General features: G+C 41.9%; 1 protein-coding gene across 2 annotated transcripts in view; it reads left to right on the plus strand.

Moving 5' to 3' along the window:
* The window catches only part of ACBD6 (acyl-CoA binding domain containing 6), an 89756-nt gene that overhangs the window by 37812 nt on the left and 25057 nt on the right, over positions 1 to 26887 (plus strand). The window contains exons 5-6 of one of the 2 annotated variants that reach the window (XM_030033034.1): positions 1011 to 1116; positions 8019 to 8108. In XM_030033034.1, the coding sequence (XP_029888894.1) occupies positions 1011 to 1116; positions 8019 to 8108 (196 nt within the window). The remainder of the gene's footprint in view (positions 1 to 1010; positions 1117 to 8018; positions 8109 to 26887) is intronic. The other variant, XM_041127953.1, reaches the window with a different exon arrangement.

Below are 26887 nucleotides of genomic sequence, written 5' to 3' on the forward strand. Positions count from 1 at the left end.
ACATATAGAACAAGTGATGCACAATGCAACTGCTCACCACTTGCTGACCGATGCCCAGTTAGTTCTTGAGCAGTGATCCCTGTCTCAGGCCAACTCCCCCCAGTTTATATACTAGGCATGATGTCTCATAGTATGGAATACTCCTTTGGCCAGTTTGGGTCAGCTGCCCTGACTGTGTCCCCTCCCAACTTCTTGTGCCCCTCCAGCCTTCTTGTTGGCTGGGCATGAGAAGCTGAAAAAATGCTTGACTTCGTATAAACACTATTTGGCAACAACTGAAAACATCAGTGTGTTATCAACATTCTTCTCATACTGAATCCAAGACATAGCACTATACAAGCTCCTAGAAAGAAAATTAGCTCTGTCCCAGCCAAAACCAGGCGAAGAGTATGAATGGGTTAAAGAGCAAAATAGAGTGGAAAAAGGAGCTGGAAAAGGCTGATAAATATGCTCATCTGGATGTAGCCTCTAGCTATGGAAATCCTTAAGCCACTGAGTTTCTAAAGCTGGGAGAATCCAACTGGGCATAGATTGTTTTGCATGTGTCCTGTTTTTTCTGCTTTTTTCTCCTAGCCACCGTTAGTGGCCACTGTCTGAGATGGATGGCATCAGAAGGGTCTTTGGTCTGACCCAGAGTAGCAGTTATAAGTTTGTATAGCAGGGAGAAGTAGCAGCTTTAGCCTTTTATTTTCTGTGGGATTGCAGTGATTTATACCAGGACTTGAATGTGGTTTTTGCTGGCTAACTTTATAGACTTCTTGTGCCACTTCATGGGAGTAAGCTGACTTTTGTCCTGGCATAATACTGTTAAAAACAACCTTTGTTTTCTAGGAAGCAGGATCCTCTGTCTCTTAACTTGGGAAAAAAACATATTCTGCATGGCAATACTAGGTGTCTGTTTAAGTCTAGTGACAGTATTGAAATGTCTGTAGCAAAGAGCATACGATGTGCGTGTGGCCTTTGTCTTCTGTAGTAACATGGTGCTTCTTTTGCTTTTGTTTCCTGAATAGGGAAGAGGACAAGAACATTTTTGATTACTGCAGAGAAAACAACATTGACTATGTAACTAAAGCCATTCAATCAGAAAAAGTGGATGTGAATGTCACAGATGAGGAGGTATGGAGAAAAAGATACAGCCAATCAATCTTTTAACTGTTTTCTATGTTAATTTAGTGCCACTCCTTTTCAAAATTCCCTAGTTAGGATTCTTACAACAAGGTACTACAATAGTTGGTCAAACACTTGGTTATTGAGACAGGGATAATCTATTTGAATATAGCTTTCCACTACATTTCTAGCAATGTGGATGTACTAACTGTGATGCTGTAGCATATCAGAAACTTACTTCCTATGTTATTTTCAGCAACACCAGCAGCCACTTGCAGAATAAGATCTTCTGAAATACCCCCTCTCCCCACCTTGTACACTAAATGTGGTCAAATAGAAGTAGGAAGTGAGGGAAATGGCTTCTTTGACTGATGATCTCTGTTCATGGGTGAAGTAGGACTTCTGCCATGCCATCAGCTTTTCATTGTTCTCGGGTGGAGGGCAAATGAGTGACACTGGCTTTCCACCTTCACAAAAACAGTGATATCGTCCAGTCTTTCTCTGCTCATCAAACTCAAAACACTATTTCCCCATAAGGAGATAATACCGGCATTGCCAGAAACCCCAAGAAAAAGATAAGGGTCTAAAATTGTGAATTGGCTTGATCCTTTTCTTGGTAAAAGTAAACACCTGGTGTGGACAGTTCCCTGTTCATCCTTCAGGAAATGTAGTGGTACCAGCTTTATTCCCTTGGTTTTGATGCTTGCATACTGCCACCTAGCCCTGCTCATGGTCCATCGTATGTACAGCTACTTTTGCCCACTGCTTTCCAGCACATTGTGTTTTGGTGAACAGATGAAGTGCTTACACATTCATAGACTGAGACGCCACAAATTCAGTTGGGTTCTCCTGTAGCTCTAAGCAGATTTCTGCCCTCTGAGCCATGACAGCCCCGGCTGGGGCTCTGAATGCTGATGGCAGAGCCTTTTATTATTAATCAGGAATTCATGTGAATTAATTTTCAGACGAGAGGAGGGAGGGTGTTCACGATCAGGGTTGGAATTTCACATCATAAATTCAATGAACTGAAACTGTCATGTGCCACACAGTCATTGCAACAGCGCCATTACTGAGCTCCCTCCCTCCTTCTGCCAATCACACGTTACAGAAGTAAATGTCCAGGGCAGTCCCACAGAACATGGCTGGAGTCCTTTCATTAATAAAAGCTCATTTTTGGGATCACACACGTGCAATACATATATAATAACATCACGTTAGCATTGCTTCATTTCCACTGGCAAGATGCTCTTTCATAGTTAGCAGGTTCAGAAGCTCATACCTTCTTTTGTGTTCAAGCAACAAATGTGCTTATTTTCAGCCAAAGAGATTTTGTTTTTTAAAAAAAAAATCAAAATATTTGGTGAAAGATGGCTGAAATATTTTTATGCTCTAAACACATAAATGTTTAGAACCAGATCTGAAAACTGCCAGGTGACATCCTCTTTGGGAATTATCCATGAGTCTCTGATGTGAAAGAAGATCTACTTCTGAACTGATGCGTATTAGCACATGACTATTGCAGAGTATGGAATTGCTTCAGCACAGACAGGAGCTGAAAACCCTGCCTGCCTGTGAAGAGCTCATGGGAAGATTCCCATTGGTGCAAAATTCCCCCATAGATTAAATTCTCACAGCCTCAGTGATTTTGGCTTACCCCAGCAAATGCTCAAACAGGGAAGTAAGAAGTTTTGGGTTTGGTTTTTTTTTTTTCTTGCAAGTGCTGGCTTCCTTAGGCTTGTCTCTAACTGGTCCAAAAAAAACCCAAAAAGCAAAACCATATCAAAAAGAAAAATCTGAAAGAAATATTTATTTCATATTATGTTAAGAGCTGAAACCATTACCAATGTTGTTTGGTATCCAAATGTGTTCTTCACCATCTGGAGCGTAGTTTATTTTCCAATATCATGCAGGTTGATTGAAGTTTTAGAACCCATTTTAGACTAGAGATAACCCAGACCGAGCCTTTGGTAGAGTGAAGTGTATGCAAGCATAATCTTGTCATTTTTATTAACTATTTTAGTGTTACTGTATAAATACATCCTGCCACATCCAAAAGATGCTTCTCCTAGCCCTCTGAACATAACTCATGCTGTCAGTCCTTTGATTTAAATGCATATAAATTTAAAATGGCAGCAGGGATACATACAAAGAGTTAACTTACTATGAAACAAAATCTACTGAAGCTCCAAATAGTCTTGTGCTAAACTGCAAAGACGCTAGGCTCAACCTTTCCTTGTACAATAAAGACTTGACTGAGGTTGTAAGGTGTTCAGATTTTATTTGTGTGGTGCGTTAGTACTGTATCTAATTGTATCCCCTCGTTTTGTGCAAACCTGAAATAAGTTAGAGAAAAGAAATCAAGAATAAAAATGTAAAATGAGGACAAGCCAACTTAACTCGAAGCAAAAGGATTTCAGAAAGGGCAATAGAAGTCTCTGGGGTTTAGATAGATGCACTTGGCAACTTTCAAAGCGTAAGTGGTCTTCTCCCCACAAGAAATAAAGATCTTCATGTACAGCATTCAAGACAGGTTACCTGCTAACAGTTTGGATATAATAAACTTCAATTTAGAATTAAACAAAGAATCTAATGACAGTAATCATGTACAAGCTTCCATTTACTGTATCTAAATTGCCCAGAGTTCAACAGAATAGATGGCATTCACTTAGAAAAAGTAGCACAGACTGAAACAACCTGTTTCTCTTGCCTATGTCAGCAGGACTAATGAAATAAGATACAGACTGTGGCTGTGAAGTTGCCACTGGTACATCCTGGTCGTGTGGATTGCTTGCTGCCTTTTTGAGAACAATATTTCTTCCACTTTTAACAAACCAGAAACTGCTCAAAGACATGGATGAGTTGCTTTTGTAATTTGTGCCAAGGGCTGTGGAGGTTGTAGATAGAGAAATTTTTTTTCATTGTTGGAGAAATCCCAGTAAACAAACATGTTACCTGTGTGCAGTATTTAAGCCCTTGCCAAAACTTTAATGAAAGGCATCTGAAATGATGCTCGCTTAGTCCCCAGTCCTCATGCTTTTGAGACAGCAAGTGCCAAATTGGTGCCAGCTTGCCAAGGAAAGGACAGGGGAAAAAAATGGGTTGAAGAAGGTTCACATACGTCTGGATTTACACGTATATTTCCATTAGAAAAAATTCCCCAAATGTTTCAGAGCTCTGAAAGTGATTGACTTCCAAATCAAATCTGAAGTTTACCTGTATAATTGCAACAACGGCCCTTCCGTTCACTGTTTTTGCTATCACCGGATGGGGGGATACAGCCGTTCTATATATATCTCTTCTTAATTACTGGTAATAAAACACTTGCCACAAGTTAGAGTGGCTCTCATTGCTATACAGCCATTACAGCTGCAAACATTGTGCCTAGAAGTATAGCTTAATATTGTAGCACATCCATTCAGTTTGGCTTTGTTGTCTTCTTTCTCCGCACTGGCTAATTGATGTGAAAATCATTCCCATCCGTTTGTCTGCTGAGACTCAGTATATCTGAGACGAATCCCTGTCCTGTGCTTTGTTTGTGAACACCCTGTGACTTGGAGCTGAGCAAAATTGATGTGCTGTTGGCTTGAGAAACTGCTGCAGAAGCTGGCCAAGCTGGCAGCAGTTATCCAAGCAAAGCACAGAAGATTTAAGAGGCAGGGTTAGTGCACTGGGGCTATTTTTATGCTTTTTTTATTAAATACTTCAAAGGCAGGGGAAAATGCATCCTCTCAAGTAACTTCTGCAACAACTGTCCTGTGTTTGAATTGCATGGAGGGAGTACCTTGATGTTTGATTGCATTTAGTCAAGCTCACTACTGCAGTGCTTTCCTATATGAAATTATTTGTGTTGCTTTGAGTCTCTCACTGCTTAATGAAGTAGTCATATGGGAGGTGTTTGGGGAAGGCTCAATCTGTGGCTTTTAAGATTTCTGCCATGTTATTTAAACACACAAACACGTTATATACTGACATAAAGCAGCAGCTGCGTGGACTAAAGAATTTTTCAACGCGCATAGGCAATACCCATGCTATACAAAGAGTTGGACTGTACATTCAGTTTAAGTTTGTCTTATCGCTAAGGTTTGTTTTAAGGAAGACATGGGAAACAAGTGGACTTTGTAGCTCTATAGCTGCCCAAGTACATAAGGTAGAACTCCTGACTGTTTAATTTGCCTGATACTATGCAAACAGTAGTTAATATTATCTTGGTTTAAATACAAGTTTCTTAGTAATGCTTTTTGTTATACAGTAAGTAGGTTGGGATTCTTCTGCAGGTATTTACTTCCACATCAAGTGGTGTGCTCTTGCACAGAAGGTCTCCAAAGTCCCTTACACCCTGTGTTTAGGGCATAGCATGCTGCAAGGATGCAGACATTTCTCAGGTGGAACGTGTCAGCTTTTTAGTAGTGCACAATTACAATGCAGAGCCATTTAAGGCACTAATTGGAAAATACTGTATCCATTTAGAATTGCAGAGAAAATATATAGGTAAGCAGAGTGTAATTACCCAAAGTGGAATTGGCCCAAGACTTGAAATCCATACTCCTGCAAATAGCACAAGGAGATTTTTAATGACTATAGATGATCAGGCTTCAGTTTCTTGTCTTGTTCAAAAGGCAACGTTTGCAGCAGAACTAGCTTTCTAGTGTTATGGAAAGGGACCAGTTGCACAGTGCTGCAGTACCCCTGAGCTGACAGAATTGACAGCACTGTCTCTCCTGAACTGTTGGTTTTCCTTTATTGGCCTCAGCCAAGTTCAGCACCAATAAAATTAGATTCTGCTTTTCCGGAGACAAATGCAAACCAAAATGTTATAGCCACTAATCTGTAACATGAATTTTGATATAAAGGATAGAAATGCCTTCATTTTGTCGTGTAATTGCACAATAATTACACTTGTGTAATTACAATATTACTCATCTGCACATAAAGAAACTGAAATAATCTGTTGAAGTGTTTATTGCTATTGTGCATATTGCAGACAGTGCTTCTTTCTTTTGAAATGAAAATCTGTGGCACAAAAAAAGTTGGTATTTTTCCAACTGAAATCCTAAATCTTAAGTAATTACCAGTGCAGAGATGAGTTAAGGATGCTAAACATGACTTAAAGATCTTTCCATGTTTACCAATTGTTTTAAATTGTACTCTTTCCCCCTCTTAGACTTTGATAGTGGTGTTGAGTGCAAGAACATTAATCATTAAATGGCCCATGGATGTCATCAGTGCTTCCATAGAAAGTCATTGTCAGAAAATTCATTCTAATTCAAGGTTAATTAGTATAACATTAAAATTATGTGTTACAAAAATTAATTACTTGCTGGGTCAAAAAGTGTGTTAAAAAGCTTAATGCCTTGTGTCTGAGATCGCATTTCCTTACTCAAAATCATGTTCTACCTCTGCTGCCCTGCCCAGGAATGTCCAGCAGAAGCAGCGTGAGCTTCAGTTGCAGGTGTCTTCTGCCCTTCCTGCTGTTTTGGCACCATGGTTGGGAAATTTGGCTCACAGTTCCTATTAGCAGATAAATGAGTTGCTCACCTTGTTCCCCACTGCTCTGTTGAGAGATTTATAACCAGCCGTGGGGTAATTTAACTGATTTCATCTGTGAAGGTCTGTGACTGTTTTCTGTAGCATACTGGAAAACGCAGGTCGGTCTGATGGTGTCACTGCTGGGGGGATGATTTCTTGGTTATCTGCATGGTGATTTCCAAGGAATCCCCTGCAAGTGTGCCACACGCTGTCCTAAATAAGGAAAGACTGATACTAAAAGTAAGTCTAATTTACTAAGTGTACATAGTAGACAAAGAAGAAAACCTTCTATCTCAAACTACTTTGAGCTACCTTTCTCTTTGGAGTTGCCAATATATAAAATCTTCTGTAGTTCACAGAAAATGTCTTAGAGCTGCTTGTCAAAAGGCTCTGTTACTGCTTTGAATGCATTTTTGCATTATAAGAAGATAAGCACTCCAGCCTCAGCACAGGGCTGTTAAAGTGTGTGAAACTGTATCACGGCTCTGCTGTGATGTCCTATTGCAAAAACAAGCATTACCTTTCACAGGCTTAGCTGTACTAGCCCAGAATTAGAGCAGCACCCGTGAACCGAACCCCAAAAGCCTGGCTTTGCTTCAGTACATCCATAGCCCTTTCTGAGGCCAGCTGGGTTTTCAGATGTGCGTGTCAGCCCTCAGAGGGGTCCTATGCCACTTCTCACGTCCTTGACAGGCAGGAAGATCTGAAGTTCCGTTACTCCCCTCCCCTGGTGGCAGAGACATGCCGAGAGACTGGAGGTGTGCAGAGACTTGTAGAAAGGGGATGGGAAGAAAACTATGGAGGTTTGGACAGGGCGGGGAGGCATGGATGCAGCAGCCCATGTTGCAGAGCTGAGAGGGGGACGGTTGCAGGTGATGCCTGCCCAGACACCCAGTTTTCATCTTCTGTTGCAGCAGTGCAGGGCCCGTGGGTTGAGTGTTTCAGACCTGCCAGAGGAATGAGCTTTTGGGGACTTGGCGTCCGGGTGGGGTAGGCAGCATTGAAAATCTTACTCTTACACTTACTGCGTAAGTCGCTGCTCCCAGAAAAGTCAGACCTGTCAAAATCCCAAATCTATATAGGAAAACAAATCATGTCATGGCTCCTGCCTTTCATGCTTTGCTGCTTTTCCCCTCTAAATTTTTTGCTGGCTTGTGGGTTTGATGCTAAATTAATGAAAAATTCAACTATGTGTCAGTTTTAACATTTCTAGCATTATTCTGTTAAGTCCAAATCAGAAGCAATAGTATGTTATATACTAATATTAGTGTAGTTTTTTTTTTAAAAGTCTGTGTTAGTTTTGTTATTGGTACTCAATAGCAAGACTGTGATTCTCTGTGCTTTTTTTTTGGCTGGATTTGTTAATTTTTGCCTGGATGTTGCAGGGCCGGGCTCTGCTCCATTGGGCGTGCGACAGAGGACACAAGGAACTGGTTTCAGTACTGTTACAGCATGCTGCTGACGTTAACAGCCAGGTAAGAAAGGAATGAAAAGTTGAATTTGATTGATGTGTTACATAGCCTCCTGACCAAATGTTTCATAGGAAACTGAATTGTTCCAAAACTCCATAGCAAGTTCTCTCAGGGCACTTGTCGCGGAGAAGAACATCCAAAAAGGTAACCTGGAAAAAATAACAGGATTTGGTTGCATGAAACACATAGTCATAAGGGGCCTTTTTCAGTTCCTGCTGAAACTTCTCCCTGCACTAAAGTTTTTGATCACCTGGCTGTGGCTTTCAGTGTGACTCGTGGTACTGATGGCAAGAGGTATTTCCTGCATATGAGATGTTTGGTGGCTTCCTACATAAAGTGCATTCTCCAATGTATTTTTTGTAACACTACACTCTTAGTAGATCTTTGTGGACTAATGGAAGAGAATCCCACTTTGCCTAGCAGAAAAGTATCCAATAAATGCCTGGTTTTGGCAAAGCACGCCATAGGCATAGGTGATGCTTCAGGTCACGGTGTGGTGGGCATGTGGCAGCTAGAGTAGGATCTCAGTTCTGACTGAGGGCAAAGTCAAATGGCTTATGCCATTTCCATCCCCATATACCCACCTCACCCCCTTGGGAGTCACCATTTCTAGCACAATTTGATTTAACTGAACATAAAGCAGCTTTTTAGCCACTGCAGTTTGCAGCCCACGTGTCTGACCTTAACTAGCAGCAGTTTTAGGGTACCTTAATAGACCAAGCTGTGAACTGCACTGGTTCAGTGACTACTTTGCAAGTGATTCATTCCAGTCAGCCAGCTTGAGTCTGCCTGTGCTCATGAGTCAACGCTCCTAGTTTTGTCTGCTTGTTGTAATTAAAGGCTGACCTCTGTAAATGCGATTGTGTTTGGAAATAATTGTCCAACATATTTCTGTCAAATTATGATTGACTGCTCTTTACCAGCATGGCACTTATTGGCTTTGCTCTCCTGCCCAGTTTGGACATAGATACACCTCTGCTGACAAATCTGCTAGCTCTTACCAGTGGGATCTTAAGCAGCCTTGCGATAAATGCTTCAGGAATTTGTGAGAGGTGGACCTTAAGCACAGTTGCAATCTGAAGGCTTGTGAGCAAACCTGTGGTGTTCACAGGCTACAAATAGCTGTGTTGGTATTTATGTACACATGAAATCATTGCAAAAAAAAGTATTTCTTGCCCTTGTCTGGGCAGAATTGCAGGTGGGATGGGTATTAGGAAGCGTGGCTCTGCAGTAGCTGGTGAGGGACGTATCTTCATGCTTAGACCTTGGGGATTTCAGTTGTAATGGATTTTATAGGAGGTTTTTCCTTATGTAGAAGATGGGCAGTGGAGCCAGTACAAGTGGGGGGCTTTGCACGCCCCCGTGTCAGACTAGACCATTGCCTTTCAGGGAGAGCTGGTGAGTGATGTGTGGGATACATATGAGAACAGCTTTGCCTTGAAATCAGGGAGCAGTCAGATCATGACACCTGCCCGTCCCCTTTGCCCTGGCGGCCGGGGAGATGGTTCTGGCTGGGATGCTGTACCGCCGCAGCAGTCTGAAAAGTCACTTCTCTTTGACGCTTGTATCATTTCTTTGGAGGTAAAGTCTGACTCTTAGAAGAAAAGGCTGAAGGGAGAGTCATCTTATTTTTCCCTGAGCATTAATTTTCTGTTAGATTCTTCTTCCCCTTTTTTCTTTTTGATGTATTGCACATTTTCTAACCAGATTATTTTTGGCCAGTAACAAAAGGTTAATAATAGCCATAAAAAGAAAATCAATCTTTGAATATTTTTTTCCCCCCACCAAGGTAATAAAGGAGAATTTTTTATAAAGGTCTCTGTTCGCACGTAGGTGTGTTCCCAGAGAAGGCAGACACATTTTTATTCTCAGCCATATATAAATTGCAATAACATTTCAAGACTTTGTGACCTAATGTTTATTTCTCTTTTTTTTCATTTTGACCTTTACCCTGTAAGAATTCACATCCAAAGCAAGAGCAAAAGGAATTTTAAGAGCAACCAGAAGAAAAAGGGAGAGGGAAAAACTCTGGCTTCCTAACAGGCTATAAACACTGCAGTGCCTGCTGTTATACATTACCAAATGCTCTATCAGTTAATGTGTAGGCTATAAAGAACAGTGGGTTAAGTGTAAGGGAATCTCTGGTAACTTGAATCAGTGACGCTATTACTTTAGAGCAATGTGTTCTCCGTAGAGGTTTCCTTCGCAGGCTGCATGCAGCACCTCTACCAGAGCCTGGCGTGCAAGCAGCCTCTGCGATTTCCACCTGCTGCTCAGGTCTTCAGGTGTTTTTCTGTCTTGTTCAATTTTGCAGCAGTACCTGCACACAGGCAGCATAAGAGATGAAGAATAAATTAGGGATTATGAGGGTTTTGAGGAGATAGTGAAGGAGAGAAATGTTATAGACCAATTTTTTTTTAAATTGCCCGTGTTTTAGTATGCTTCTAAAAAGTTGGTCAAACAGCGTGGCAGATTTATACTCTGTTCCATTACCTTTTTAATAAATGCTCTTCCATCTTGGCTCTCTTGGAGTGTATTAAAGGATTTAGCTGCCCCAAGCAAACAGTGGGATGGTGCTCTGCTAGGTGACCTGGAGCAAGTCATATCAGTTCACCGTGCCTGTAGATGTGGCTTATTCACTTTTTGCTGCCTTACTTTAATTATCTTTGTACTATCTATTGTCAAAGTACTTGCGGTCGCTGGATCAAGAGGCTCTGCCAGAGTCAACTTACTGCTCTTTGTTGATAAGCAGCTTGGGAGCAGGAGGAGAGGTCGCCTGGCTCTGCTCATTCCTGTAGCATGCTCAAAACTGCTGTAATTCTGGCAATAACCACACACTCCTGGTCTACAGTGGTCCAGCGCCTGTGCTTTTTGTTTTAAACAGTCGTACTGCAGTTTCAAAAGGGTGGTTCACTAATGTCACTGAAAAGCTGCAGCCATTGAGTTCTCTGATTGTTTATAATTAGCTCTAATAGCACATTTGAAAAGAGGTGGTAAACGATTGCCATGGGCAAGGGGACACTGAAAGGCAACGGGCTTCTCTACTTTGTTGAAAAGGGGCATTTGTGTAATTGAATTACCTAAATCTTCAGAGCCAGAGGCCATTTCAAAGTGGGTGGTGGTATGGTATTTTGGAACTCTGCTGGAAATACCCGGAGCTTGGAGCTCGGTCTGAAAACAGCCTCCTTCCACTGGAACTGTTTGCCTAAAATATAGGCTTTTAATTGAGCGATGGAAGTGAAAGGAAGGGGAGTATATTCATAACAGTTATGAAGGAGCTCGGCAACGTGATTATAATATCCATTTCTAGCTTTAAAATATATGAAGACATGAATAAGTTTTCCTTGCAGAGGATGAGCAACAAAGGAAAACCTTTTTCCCGTCCGGGGAGAGTTTTTCCTTGCAATGGTTTCTCTGGCCTTGGAAAGGAGGTTTTCTGGGGCCAGCGGAGGCACTGAATGCAAGCTGCACAGAATTGCGCCCCAGCTTCATGCTCCCCTGCGGCTGTGCCATGGCATCCTCGGTGTTCCCCGAGCCAGGAGCAGCGAGCTGGCCTGGTCGGAGACTTTATTTGTCCTCAGTTGTATCTGATGGTGCAGTGCCAGTGTGGAGGAGGCAGCAGAACTCAGCTCTGCTCCTGGATGTGAAGTGCTGCTCAACCAGCTTTCGGAGGAGCTCCTTTAGCATATTTAGGGGGAAGTTTAGGCACAGTGTACTGCTTCAGTACTATTAGGTGGAAGAGTGCTCTTGCGACAGGGTCTAAGTCTAGTCACCTCCTCCTGCAAGAGCAAGGCAACTAAGGCAGCTTGAAAAGGAGGATTCTATGCTCTGGTGCAAAGGCCCCATACGATTGCTCATCCTACACAGGGAGCATTGCAGTTATACAAATTACTACTGCTGTTTTAAGAAAGATGAAGGGCATCTTGGTATAGTAATTGTCCAATGAGAGAGAGAAGGACAAATAGCATCTCTCATTTGTAACATCAAAACAGTAGACCATAGACTCTCCTCCTGGACTTGCTGTGACTGTACTTTGCTCCATTTGTCGGTACCCTTTACTCCAAAATAATAATGTGTGTTCAGGGCATGCCCTTGGGAATGTGTGGGGAGCTATCCTGGAGTGATTGCTACAGATCAGCTTACTCTGAAAAAGCTCTTCAAGCCTATCTGGCCATGTGAACAAGTCTTAAAATAAATACTGTTAGTTGTAAGTGGAACTGTATCACATGACACACAGGATAATTAAAGGCTGTGTATGTATCTGTGGTAGAACAGATGAGTTAAAATTGTATCTAAGCTTTATTTTATGATTTTTAAACTACATCATTGTGCAGTTCTATTAATTGGCTTATCAATGTTATGGTAATCATTTATGTATGCTTAAATTGTACTATAATTATCACTACAAGGATGAAAAAAGCTATAACTGATCTTCAGTTTTTATTTGCTGACCTTTCCTAGTAAAGGTGCAGATCACTGTACTGAGACTTTAAACCGCTTGTCAGCAAGTTTTCAATGGTCACCCATGGACCCACAGGGGTTTGAGAAGGAAACTTGAGAACCAAAACTGAAAATCATCAGGTTAGGAAATCTGTTGCTAGTATATGTGGATTTTATTTTATTCATTCATATACACTAGTAAGTCCAGTGAAAAGCATCTAGTGTCTGTGCTGTCTGCAGAAAGAGTTGGCTGTTCGTTGGTGCCAATGTTGTATCTGTATCATGTACCAATTCATGCAAGGCTGCACACCTGTCTGAAGTCATGCTTGTTAGCATGTGATTTTGAGTTAGCTGGATTTTTTTTTCTTTTTTTTCTAAAAGACATCTAGAGTAGCAGGAGGAGTGTGGTTGCCTCCCCAGCTTGTCTTTTTTCCCAGTCCCCTGCCATGCACCTCTAGCAGAGAGCTGCTTCCCTCCTCTCTATTTGCATGCTAACATAGTTGTGAGTCAGAGGGCTTCTGGAGACAGGGACATGGAGTAGCTGTCCCCTTGTAATACTTTCACTCACGTCCTCATTGGAAAAAAAAAAAAAAAAAATCTTTTCAGATGAAGACAATACAAACATAATAAATGGCAAGGAGGGTTCATCTCCCTCATGACTCAATCCTTCTCAAACAACATTATTATTGACTGGCCTATTGGTTGCCAAAAAGGAAAATCAATTGTACTAGAAGTAGTTGCTGGGCCACAGATCATGGTACTAACCCAGCAGAGACAGGTTGATTTTTATCAACTATCCAAAGACTAATTTCCACCATTAGCTAAAAATGAAGTAGAAATTATGGATATGTCGAAGATTGCTAAGATTGGTGGTCTGTTGTTTTTGTTTTATTTGTATGGTTTTTCTGTTTACATGCCTGATTCGAAAAGGATTGTGTCTGTATAGGATAAAAAGAAGGAAGGAAAAGTCAGGCCTGCTTGCCTGCTGTCACTGCCTGTTTTTTTCTTTTCAGTCTTGTTCTTTTGGATTTCACAGCAAGAATACGAATTGCTTCAGTCTCTGCATGGGGCTTGTTTTGGAGGCGTTGTGTAGACATTTAAAAATGAAGCTGGTCTCAGCAAACATGCATCCCTTCCCTGCCACCTGCACCTAATATAGGTCATGCCCTCATTTTTCTGTATCTGTAGGGAGATGTTGAGGAACTCAGTGTAAGGCATCTTGACAGTTCTGACCGAGGACCAAAGGCCACAGGGTGTATCTACACAGCTTTCCCCCTCCCCAATGAATATGTGTGTGTGTCCATGCAGCCCACCACCTTTGCTGCAAGCCAGTCGGTGCGAACACACTTGTAGGTAGGATGCCAGCTGCCAAAGTACTCTGCTGTTATGACCATTCTCTAAACCTGGCCGAGATTAAAAAGGAAAATGTCTGAGTCTTGTGCCCTTGCAGTTAATGTCCCTAGTATAAATTTCCCCCTAAATATACTAAAAGCCTTGCTCGTAAAGCCAGGAGGGACCCTGTCCTGGATCTGATGATTGCTGCAGAGTGTTTAGCGTAGTTACGCTCACAGCAAGCAAAGGATGTCACAGGTACTCCTGAACTGACCGTTGCTGTCGTAGGAAGGTACAGTGGCAAACGGACAAAGACACTAAACAAAGATGAAAAGCAAAGCAGTGAGAGCAGAATTGTTAACCACAATAGTTTCCTTCTTTCCTTATACCCCCCCAATGCCTGTCTCGATATTTCTGTAGTCAGCTTTGCCAAGCAGATCTCAGAAGACTCTGGAGGCTCATACCCCTTTAGTCTTGACATTGTTGCCAATGGGTGTGAAAGCCATTAGCCAAAAGAAAGGAGAGATCTGCTTAGTGACAGGGGTAGCTTTCTACATTAAAGCATTGACATGGTGCCAGTCACACAGTTATTAGAAGTGGCACAGCTCCATGTCTCTCCTGCGGGTCTCTCTATGGAATGTAGATTGGCAGCAGGTTGAATGTTAAATGGTCACCACTCAGCAGATGCTGATTTTACCTACTGGGAGAAAAGTCCCTTTCAGCAGAAACATTTGCAAAATATTTGCAGCTCTAAATATATGCTGGGAGATGCAGAGATTTATCCCTGGTTTGCTCTTCAGCTTCTGAAGACACCTCAAGCCTCATCAAGACAAACTGTAAGTTGTACAGATGATGAGATGCCCAGCCTGCACAAGCAGAAGGAAACTATTTTGCATTGTTTCTTCCCATCTTCCAGCTTGACATGTACAGCCTTTGTTTCTTCTGCTCCCTGTAGACATATGAATCATTGCTTCATTGCTGGTGCAGCAAAGCAGTTGGCACCCTTGCTCAGGCAGTACACGTGCAGCATTGCCTGCAAAGCAGGCTCACCAGCCGAGAAAGCAACTGCAGGCTTCTGTGTTGTTCCAGCAGTGATTTAAGGGTCCATCCACATGGTGCTTTCAACCGCTACATGCAAAAACAGTGTTTGAAAAGTGAAATCAAGAGCTGCTTCTGAAAAAAATGGCAGTGGTCTCTGTTGCTTTACCTTCAAACTCTAAAACTGCTTTCAGGGTAATCAAAATGTAGGGTTTAAAGCTGGGGACCGAGGACAGCAGCGGATTTTAGTGGATTGCTGTGAGATTGCATGGCTTGTGGGCATCACCTTGTATTGAGGGCTGTGTTGTGCAGAGGGAGGAGGCACTTCCCATGGCCAGTGCTGGTGCAGGAGGAATGCAGTCTGGCAGTAGACACATAGTTTTAGCTCAGGGAGCATGACCACCCTCTGCATGAGGGAGCCTTGTGCCTGTTTCCGTGCTTGACCAGCATGGCTATTTTGTGGTATAATGGCTACAATCTCTGCCAGTGCTCACAGTAGACAGAGGCCAGCAGAAGTGAGCTCTGAGGTCGGTGCAGGTGGCACCATGGTGCTGTCGTGTGTTCTGGTGCAGAGGAGGAACAGGTATCTTACTCCTTATCGTATATGTCTTTGCAGAGGCAGGAAAGAGTCTTACCTTGAACGCCTCCCTGCGAGGACGTAGGATGGTCCCATGCCCCTTTGTCCCTTGGTCTCGGGGTCATCTTTGAAATAAGCATGTGTTAAAACACCTGTAATTTGTGAAGTCACTGTTGGAAATGTTTTAGCCCCTCATTAAGGTGTTTGGTTAACTGCGCAAACAGGATACCACTGGTAGCCAAGCTGGTTTTTCAGGTGAATGCATCACCATAGGAATGGTCTCTAGCCTTGCTTCATTTCCTATAGCCTTGGCGTTACCTCTCCCTGCCAGAGGAACCACCTTTGCCAAGCAATCAGCTACTCTTTGCTCAGAAAAGGTGGTTCCTAGAACATCTTTTCTTGTGTTCAGCCTCTGGAAAAAGCTTTGCCTGTTTTGAAGGAGTTAAATTCTGCCACTCACCTTCTCCCTGAGGACTTTTCAATATGAGAAAGTCTAGTTTTACTTTCCAAATGGTATTTTGTATTCATCTGTTGTCAGCAGTTGTCTCTTCCAGTTTAGTCTAAAACCCAAAACTAAACAAACCGACACACAACACAAACCAATAAAAAAACAGTTCTGAGTGCACCATTGGGGCATCTTGAATTTGCAGTCTGGTGCGAAGTACTCTTGTTAGTTTTTCCTAAATAAGATTGTTCTAACACTTTAGATGTCAGGGGAATAACTCTTTATGCTTATTTTGTTTAGATTTTAAATAAGATTTTTGATGATCATATCTGTTTCTTGGCTCCATGGATTGTAAGTGGCAAAACGGCACTCAAAATGGCAAAGCTAATTTAGGAGGTTCCTGTGTCTCAAGTTGTACATCTTGCTTCTGCATCCAGGAGAATACCTGTCAGTGCAGGAGTATTTCTAGCTCAGTATCGTGTCTCCAGCGGCAGGGAAGAGTGAATGCTTAGGGGACAGAGTAGGGTAAGTATACAGTGATAATTTAATATATTTTCCCAGAGTCTGCAGCTTGGAGGCTTCCTGAACCATTGGTATTATCTTTGCACTCCTGGATTTTTTCTTTGATAAATTTCTCTCATCCCTCTTTGGATTCCCAACCTTTTATGCCAGTGGGAGTTCTGTAGTTTAACTGTGCATTTGCTTTGCACTTGCCACAATCATTTCATGTGAGAGCCCATCGTTCTTGCGTAATGAGAAACAGTAATTGTTCCCCCAGTTACCTTCTCTGTCCTGCTTTTGACTTTATTGGCCTCCTTGATTCCCCTTGATCACTTCTTTTTCAGACTGAGGAGTTTAATCTATTTAATCCTACCCCATTTGGAAGCTGCTTGGTAACTTTGCTCTTTGTCATTCTTTGAATCATTTCTAGTTCTTCCTTCTTTCCTTTCAGATGAGGGGAGCAGCACTTCTCTCAGTGCCCAAGCTGTAAGTGCAATATGAGGTTTAATGAAGCAATATAATCATGTTTTCTTATTTCCTCTTTTTTTTTTTTAAATGCTTCCTTGTTGTTTGCCTTTTATTAACTACCATTGAATACTGACCCGGTGTTATAATAGAGCTGTCTGTAATAACTCATGATCTGTTTCTGCAGAGGTAATACCTAGTTCGGAGCCCATCACTGTGGATTTAGACTAAAGATTGTTTTTCCATACGTGCGTTACTTGGTGTTTATTAGCACTGAATTTCATCTGCAGTTTTTTCACCCTGTCACTCTGAGATCCTTTTGTAGCATTTTACAGTCAGCTTTTGGTTTAACAGACTTGGATGCTTCACTCTCAGCCTGTTTCCCCTGTTCATTTGTGTGGGCTGAATAACCCAAGCTCTTGCACAGATCCCTCAGAGACTCCAGCAATCACCAGCAATTGTGCAAGCCGGTTGTTTATTCCTGTTCAATCTTTACTTTTGTAATTGGTCATCAAGCAGTGCAAAGACCTTCCCTCTTGCTCTGTGACAGTATTACTTAATAGCCTTTGTTGAGAGTATGTATCAAAAGGCTTTTGGAAATCTATGTGAACAGGCATCCCTGCTGGTGTGAGGGGCAGCAGAAATCTCGGCACTGCTTGCCTGCATAGGGAAACAAAGGCTGGTGCCATCCTCCCTCTGCCTCTCACAGAGAGACTGCTCAGTTGCTCCCTTTTGCAGCAAAACAAGTAAATCCTACCCTAGAGTAACCTTCTAGTTTATCTAACAGACCAATTGGCTGTCCCAGCTTAGACATTCCGTGTTGAAATGGGTCTTCTGTCCTCTTATGACAAAGTTCAGCTTGGCTGGAATAAATCCCCCTGTCCTGAGGAGGGTTTCTTATCAAATGAAGGCCTGAACTTACATGAAGGTGGAAGGTGCGTTGAAGTTGTCTGCCGCATTTATTCTCAGGTTAGCAGTTGGCTATCTGCAAGCTGGGTACCAGCGTTGGAAGAATTGGTAAACTTCCATCATCTAAATCCATTTCTGCTGTTCCAGCCAATTAAACATTAAAATGAGCATGACAAATAAGTGTTCATTTATGGGTCAATAACTCCGTAGTATGTCTGTGACATGGCTGGCCAAGACAATCCATTTCAGTACAGTCCTGGGCAACCCGACATCTTCAAGTATGTAATTGCTTTTATAGGGAAAGAGAAGTAATAAGGATAATGTAGCTATCAGGCCCCGACTCACTAGTTCAGAAACTTCCCCTTGCCAATCAAATTTCTTTGGTATTCAACCTGTTTTAGGCTTGTTCCAAAGGCATTATTGTAATGTCAGAAAATACCCTGATGGATGTATGCATTTTCTCTAGTGTTAGATGTTACTTTCTTGAAGACACTCGGTTTTTTCCACCAGCCAATTAACTATCTGTATGAAGAGCCAATAGACAGGGGTGCCTCGTCCCTCTCCTTTCCTTTCCCCCTCCCCAATTATATATATATTTTCTCAGCACTGTTAGATTATTAAATGCTTAATGACTATTCCATTCCTGCTAACTATACTTTTGATGAGCTGCAGTAATAAAACTTTGTAACAGCAAAGTGTGTGTCTGGTTCCTTTATAGGAAGGGCACATTTGGGGAGCTGAAGTAATGGGGGATAAAACTCAATTAATGAATAGAAATAAAAAGAAGTAAATGAGGTAATCAAACTCAGAGAAATTAGTATTGGCAGGTTCTGAATGATGCTCTTGGATGAACAATCTTTCAAAATCCTTCCTTGTATGCTGCTGCTGTCTCTTTATTTATTATTAAAATAACATGATCCATGAGGCACTCGGGGTGACTCCCAGCCTAGCTAATTCTAATTAATCCAGTCAGGGAGAGCAGCAGGGTAAGTGGAGCAGTCTATCGGATTGAAATTCATAACTTAATTGAGGTCAAAGTCCCGGGTTGGGAGAACAAAAGTCTTTCGCTGGGACCAGGCAGATCAATAGCAATAAATATCTGGCTTGGATACAAGTAGCTTATAGTGACGGATTATCTGACACTGGCCAGAGGTCTTGGTCTTGTTCAGGGCAAAGTCCTATGGCATGTACAGTGTAGGGTGACTTTTGTCAGCGTTCCCTCCAAAACCCCAAAGAACCCATAAAGGGCTTGTGGGAGCCACAGAAGAAGGACACCCATAAAGAAGTCTATGTGAGTCATGCTGAAATTTGGATTTGGTTTCTCAAGGTACAGGTCTCTCATCGGTAGCACAAGGGCATGTGTCACATTAGTGCTGATGGAGGCTGGAAGAAGTTGCTCAGGCTTACAGGAACTTGGAGCTAAATCACAGCTTGTCCAGAGAAAGACCTTTAGGATCAGGGGAAGCTGAGCAGTAGATTGATGGGCTTTATGCCAAGTCTGTATTTATAGTATGTTTACATAAGAGGAGAGAGAAAGGTTGGAAGAGGGAAGTGTAAATAATCATTAAGGTAGATTTGTAGTGTGAGAGAAACCAGCAGAGGAGAGATGTGGTCTCGCCTGTTCTTCAGAAAAGCAGTCAGTGTCTCTGCTCTGACCTCCAAAATGTTCTGTTTGTAGGGGCTTGTAAGTGCTAGGGATGGCTGGTTTCCCAAACCCTTACCCAAGCCACAGCATGACTTTGGGTGTTGACTACAACTCTGATCCCCTAACTTCTAAGCCCGGGGACGAAGCATGAGGTCCTAGCTGGAGACCTGTGGCATTCCTTTCCTAGGAGTGGGTACTGAAATATTCACCAATACTAGCAACCGAAGAAGCCTCTCTGAACTTTTTAAAATAAGTAGGTACTTCAACTGGAGTTCAATATTAAAATGCAATCTTCACCCAGTCTGTTATTAATGTAATGTTTATGCAGATTTGACTGTTCTGCTCGTATCCTCTTTGCAGAGGACAAATACTGCTGTGGTCAGCATTCGATACATCCCTGATGGATGTTGTTCTGCCAATGTACTTCAACACAGCTTGGAAGAGAGATGGAAACCGCAGCTTGGACGCAGCCAGTGACTTAGTTTGACATACCTGCTCCTCCCATTAACACTGCATAAGTCTAAAGCATCTGTTAATGTCTGACTTGCCAAAAATGTTCAGAAGATCTCTTCAGCTCCACTGTTCAGGTTTAGAGGTCTAGGTCAAATGCCTTGTCGGGTCAGCTTTCAGGTTCTAGCATGCTGAGCAACTGTTGATATTTCTGTGTGTATGAATGGTTGCTGTACACTCACGCCCTTTTGAAACTCTCTGGAAAACCCCTCATGTTTTCCACTGCAGGACATTTGCTTTGTATGGACAGAATGTAGTGAATCAGGACATTGCTATTCCTATATACTACTGTTACTATATACTACTTGCTATTATACTATGTACTACTTTCCTCATTCATGTCCCATTCATGGAACAGCCTCAGCCTCCTCCTTTTAAGTTGGTGGCTTTGCTCTCCAGGTTTCTGTTGCGTTGTTTGTGCACTCCTACTTTGTTCCTGCCCAACCTGGACAGGAGCAAAACAGAGTTCCTGAGACTGTTAAATGCTTAACAGTTGCAAACAAAACTGCAATGGCAACTGTTGTTTTCCCCATTATCAGGGGGAGAGGGGAGGTTGAGAAATTTATTTCGTGTGCATATAAAAACTAACAGAAAAATCCAGACATACCATAGGACTGAAGAGTTCACCACTTAACAGTAAAATGTTGTGAGCAACGCATGTCCTGAATGTACAGAACTTTGAGATGGATATTTCCCTTTAGCTTGCATTATGGTTCTGCTAGGGTTTAGGAGGAAAAAATTAAAACATGAATGTTACAATTTTTTTCCTCTTCATAGAGACACACCTGTGATGCAGACCTGCTGTTTGAAATTTTCAGAACCAGCAATTGATATACTTTCAAGTGCTTTTGCTAAACTTCAGGCTCCCCCCATCTGGTAGTGGTGGTAGGCTAGTTTTATTTATTAGTGAGAGAATTTGCCTTTTTTTCAGCTGAGAGAAATAACAGGATCTGTCCATTCAGAGCTGGGTTATCCACAGTTATGTATGTTATTAAAAAACATAGCAGTAGATGTCCAGATCTGTAGAATCCCTGTTGATTCAGTGAAGAAATTCCCCTTATGGCTATCTTCAGAATCAAGTTCAGGTTTCTAATTCTCTAGTTTTGCTACAGAATCCCAGCATGACCTTGACCAAGTCACTTGATTTCTTTCTGTCTTGGTTTCCCATTTGGGAAATGGTGGGGCAAATAATAGTTTTTTATCTCATGGATATAACGAGATTATAAAAATATGGTAGTTCTAAGATCCTTAGAAAACTGATCAAATGAAATTAAACAGATCTTGCAGTCCAGATAAAATGAGATGAAACAAGCATGAAACTATTAGTGAAAGAAATGTTTCTTTATCTTCTGCAAATAAAAATGCAAAGTGATTAAGTGGGTCTTTTCTAGCTATTAGCAATAACAGTTCTAGCCAGCTGACTTCTGTCACCCTTGAAAATTAATTTGCAGGGTACAGTCTTGAATTTAGTATGCTTACAATAAATACCCCTAAAAATGTTGTCACCTTCTCTGATGCATGATGTTACTGCTGCGATAGTACTGCAATTACTTGCCCTACAGATAAAAAGTGGCTGCTCTAAATGAGATGCTCTAACACAATGGTTTGCAAATTTCTTTTAATTGATTTTTTTTTCCCTGTGATATTTCCTTCCTTTACTGTACATGCAGCAGTATTTTTGTGAGGCAGGGGAAAGGAATAGGAATAGCATTAAAGGTTATTTTTATCCAGGACTGTTTCAGAGGTCTGGTTCATAGGATGCATGTGCCCCGGGCAGCTGTGGCTGTGCGGAGCCATGGAGAGGGGTGGCACAGAGATAGAGCTGAGTGGCTGGAGACGGCCGTACCTCCGGGCAGCTTCTCTGCTGAGGCCAACCTGCCATGCAGCTGCACTCTGGAGAAAACCCCATGCATCTCTGCTGCTGATAGAGAGGCTGAGCACGGTTAGTGATGAGCTTTGTGTGTGTGAGAGATGTTGGAATAGAGAAGGAAAGCACCAGCTCTATGAGTAGGCATTTTCCTTCCCTGGCTTGGTGATCAGATGAGAAATGTCTCCTTTTCAGCATGGCCCTCAAAGCAAGATAGAGATTAAGGAACAAGACAGTAAGGAAGGAGTTTTGACTGGTTGTCTTACTCCAACACAGAAGGAAGACAAGAGAAGTATTTCAGAAAGCAGTAGGCTGGAATGTGCTACAGAGAAACCTTGACACATGCTTGGACTTGGCCAGAGGCAGGGTTACCTGTGTGCAGGAAATTTCAATTTACCCTTTTTTTCTTTTTCTTTTTTTTTTTTTTAACTCAAGTTTTGCTCACGTTCAGACTGTGCAGATGAAATCTAAGTAAGAAGCCAGGTTTGCAAAAGCTGCCTGGTTACCTTCTCTGTGATGCTCTATTCCAGGTGCTATTGTCAGGATATTTTCAAGCAGTGCTCACAGATTACACAGTAATTTGGCTTCCGAAGTGGTATGAAATTGAGCATTGCACTTTAAATTCCAGTGGTCAAACTCAGAAGAGATTTGTAAAGTTATGGCTCAGCAATTGCAAATGATCAATTTTTCATAGCTTAATAACCGAGTGCTTGTGTTTTGAATGATGGGAAGTGATCATATACACCCTCACCTCCAGTCCTAATTGTAAAGTAAAAGAGGTTAATTTAAACCATGAAGACAGTTTCAATCTGGATGTTTCACAGCAGCAGAAAAACTCAGAGCTATGGTGACTTCAAATCACTAATTTTACCTCTCAGCTGGAAAAGTTAAGCGCGGATGTGGTCGGTTTGCATTCATCAGCCGGTAAGAAACAACTAGCTAAGCCACAGGAGCCCAGCTGCTTGGGATAAACCACAATGTAAAGACAGATTGTAAATGTGTATCAGTAAGAGTCTAAAATTGAAAATGATGTAAATTAGAGCATACCGTGGGAAGCATTCCTTTAGACTCATTTTAAATCATCTTTTTTTCTTTTTGCCTATCAGCTCGAGCGTTCCTCTTGTGCACATGTAAATTATAATATGAAACAGCTCTCTGAATTTACTGAAGAATAACTACAAAATCATAGAGAAATTGTTATGTTTTGTTTTGCCTGGGGGAACGGAAAGCCCAACTTGAGTAGAAAATAAAATCTTTTCAAGCTTTTAAAACATTTACTAAAAACCCAAGTTTTCACTGCTCTGCCCAGTCTCTCCCCAGATGCATGTGAGCAGTGAATGTGACTGCAGTGCCTTTCTATGCACCGAGCAAGGCAGACCTGTATAATGGCACATAGATAATGACAGGTTTAATTTTGTCCTCAGCTCTTCTAGCTTATTTTGTTTGTTGTAGCTGGTAGAAATGCCCGTCAAGGCATCAAGCAAGAGCAAAGACCATCCCTATGCCAAAGAGATCATCTTGTCATCAGATGTAGTGCAACAGGTAGTGCAAATGGAAAGATTGAGTGAATGGAAGTAAGAGAACAAAACAGAGATCAGCAGAAAAATGGTATTCTTGGCTCATTGCTTCCCCAAGCAATGCCAGGCAGTGGTGACACAGAGGGTCATGGCAAAAGTAGTCTTACTGAGGATTTAAAGCATAGTAAGATGTCATTACTGAGGACTTCTGATGAAGGATAAACATGTGAATTCCCTGGTTAAGTCAATGGGACTTTTATTGGCATGTATCTTAGGGCTGAATGTGTCCCTTTCTGTGATCAGTTAAAAAAAGACCCTGCAAGTATTGCGTTTTATCAAGTCCATTGGGAGATAAACTCAGTGATGGGGAAGAAATGGGAGACTTTTCATAGAGAAAAAGAGAAAATTGCTTCATTTGCATAGGAATGTATCACAGCTGTACCCAGTGCAGAAAATGCTTCCTCTTGGGATAGGGTGGTTTAAAAACACAGTCATCCGGCTGCAAAATTGCTTCTGCTTCTGATTTAAGCAAACAGTGGCACTAATAGTGGCACTGCATTTCTTGAGGGATGATGCTTTCAACCTTGTGCCCAGCTGAAAACACCTGGCACAGCGCTGGTCGCCAGGATGTCATCTTCCACTTGAATGTAGGAGTTCGCTGTTTCTAAACTGAGAATATCTGAGCAATATTCCCTAACTGGGGAATTGTCCATCTAGATTAGCCATCACAACCCATCTTGGTTGACTTGACTGCTTGTTAGCTCCTGTGGTAGCATCTCCTGCATCATCAAATAGCATATGAACATTCAACCCGGTGCTTTTCAATCACCATTTTGTCTTTGAGATACTTAGTTTGTAGCTGGTGCTACACTTCAGTGAGTCAGCTGTGTGTCCTGTGAATCTGGAGTTTTAGCTCGTCACGTATGGTCCAAGCGATCAGAAAATGCGTATAAGATTATGTTGGGGGTGTCTGGTGTGCTTTTAGCAACACTTCTCATTTCCCAAATACAAATAAGCAGATTAGTGGTTCCTTTATCATGTTTGCTTTCAGTGTGTTAGGCAGGAGAGATTGCTGCAGCTCTGGAGGAATAACAAGGCAGAAAAAAAGGAGGGTCTTGCCATGTTTTGTTGGCTGAATCAATTCTCTTGAAAATGTGAGTTCTAGTTATTGTTGCTGCCAGCAACTTTAGATCCTACTCTAGCCCTGAGGACTTATATTTGAGATGCGCTATCAGGACATACCCCCATTGCTGCAGTGTCTTGGCCAGGTGTGTTTTTTCCAGTTGTCTTCCATTCTGGCAAGATCCTTTTTGCTTCTTTTCTATTTAAAATACTCAAAGTTTTCACCTCTATTTCTCTTGTGTGTCCCTCATAGCTATGGGGCAGCTAAGCTACAGGTCCTGATTGGGCCTCCCGCTGTCAAAGTCTGTTGGAGTGAGGTGCCTAGGTATACCCAGGAATGACGCCTTTTATTTTCCTTTTCCTAACATCCTAATTATCTGATATCCACAGCTTCAGCATCTGATATTTTTGCACCCAGTTACTGGGCATTGCTCCATTCTGTTGTGGACAATAGCACGGGATTATAAGCAGCAAGGTGCATTGCCCTCCCTTGTGCACTCTCTTTGATACCATCTAGGAAGAAGAGAGAAATGCAGTAAATATTTGATCTTTAGCACTGAGGGGATTTTGCTGCAAAAAAAAATCCTAAGCAATGTTTTAGCGTAAGATTCAGAAGGTTTCAAAGAGGCATCAGTTAAACCTGCCTGCTCTGCGATAGCCAACAAGTGGATCTTTCAGATGTCTGAGTGTTCCCTGGAGGCTCACGTTATTAATATCTGCCTTATGACAAGGTGGCTGTGCTGATGCCAGGGTTTTTTTTCCCAGCCGGCATGATTAATTTTTCTTTCCTTTCTTAATATCTCCGAGCCAGATGCTTCTAAATGTCTTCATAGGGGTGTATTGCTGTTCTTAACCACTCCTCCTTCCCCACCACCCCTTTCCAACTAATTCATGTAATGGCTCCAGAGATGTGTTTTGTAGAGTCACAAAAAGCAAAACTTTGAAAGCCTCCTAAGGTGATGGACTTGACGTGCAGATCTGGCCTCCCGACGTTCCTGGTGGGTTTGAAAGCTTAGTGCCAGGTAGTGTGTCAATAACGTTTCCCATTTCAGAGTGTGCTTATTTGCCTAGCACTTTACAAATTATATCCATGCAGAACTGCTGAAACGCAAGTATTTCTGGTGGGGTGGATGACAGCGGGGTGTTGAACTGACATTTTGGAGAAAGCAAAGGAAGTTTTGGCTGAGGAAAAGGAGGCACACTTGTATTATTTACGGAAAGTGCCGGGAATCTTCAAGCACTGATTTATTTTAAAGGCTTCAAAACATTGTGGTACTGAAAAAAGTCTTTATACTTCAAATAGAAATTAATTCTCCTTCATGGCTCTTGTTTCAAAGTGCAACTGCACAGGCTTGAGTTTTACCAGCTCATAGAGTAGAAGACCTTAGCCAGCTCTACAGCAAATGGCTTGTTTCCAAGGTGTTCGTACTTTTGCTATATCTATTCATTAGTTTCCTCCAGATAACAGATTTGTGGGTCTTCTGTATTTATCCTCAGCTGTTTTCAGTCATTAGTGCATTCACCTGCATCTTGGGATTTTTCCTGGAGGAAGCAAAACCCAGAAACATAATAGTTAGTGGTGAATAGATTAGGGCTTAGTTGCTTATTTTTGTGCGTTAATACTATATGTGAGAGGTGGATCACTGGATTTAATGGTGAAAGTCTTAATTTAAGAAGCCTAGAAAAGAGTGTTTCTTAATTTCTTACAGGGCAGGCTAAAATCTCCTTGCATCTATTATGTTCTACTGGTTTTGGTTGGCTTTTTTTTTTTTTCAATTTAACAGTGAGAAAAGGTATAATATAAAGCAAGGGATTTGCCGTTGCAAATAGAGCTATAGTTAGGGGAATCAAGTGTTTACTTTCATAGTCTCTCTTTTTGTGGGAAGATGAGGACACTAAGAATATCCTCAGAGTAAGGATACTCTCAGGAGTATCCTAACAGTAAGAGCAGGAGGGCTCCAACAGCACTCCTTTCCGCAATTAGATAGCTGGTCATTTAGCTGTGCATCAGGCAGCCTCAGACAGCAGGCAGCCCTTTAGCCCACAGCAGCGTGGGAATTAAGTTAAAATTAACCTGAGTTTGGAAAACAACTAGCACCACTTTATTTGTCCATTTAATTGAATTATATGACGCTGTGTAAGTATGCTGACCCACAGACGTAAATTGCTCCACCCTACCCATTTCCCTCCTTAATTCTTTCATGCTAATGGAGCTGATGGGGATGTTGACTGCACAGAGAGAGAGAGGAAAAAAGGCTGGAAATAAAAGGGACTGTTCCAGCCTCGTGCAAACCTTCCCCTTCGGTGAAATGCTTCTGAGTGTCACAGCTGCACTAACTGCGCTGTGATCTTTGTTGCCATTAAGCTGATTATATCTGCTGAAGGATTCATCCAACTAATCCCGCAATGCTGCA

This window comes from Aquila chrysaetos, chromosome 12 (genome assembly GCF_900496995.4).
Source record: "Aquila chrysaetos chrysaetos chromosome 12, bAquChr1.4, whole genome shotgun sequence".
NCBI classification, from domain to species: domain Eukaryota; kingdom Metazoa; phylum Chordata; class Aves; order Accipitriformes; family Accipitridae; genus Aquila; species Aquila chrysaetos.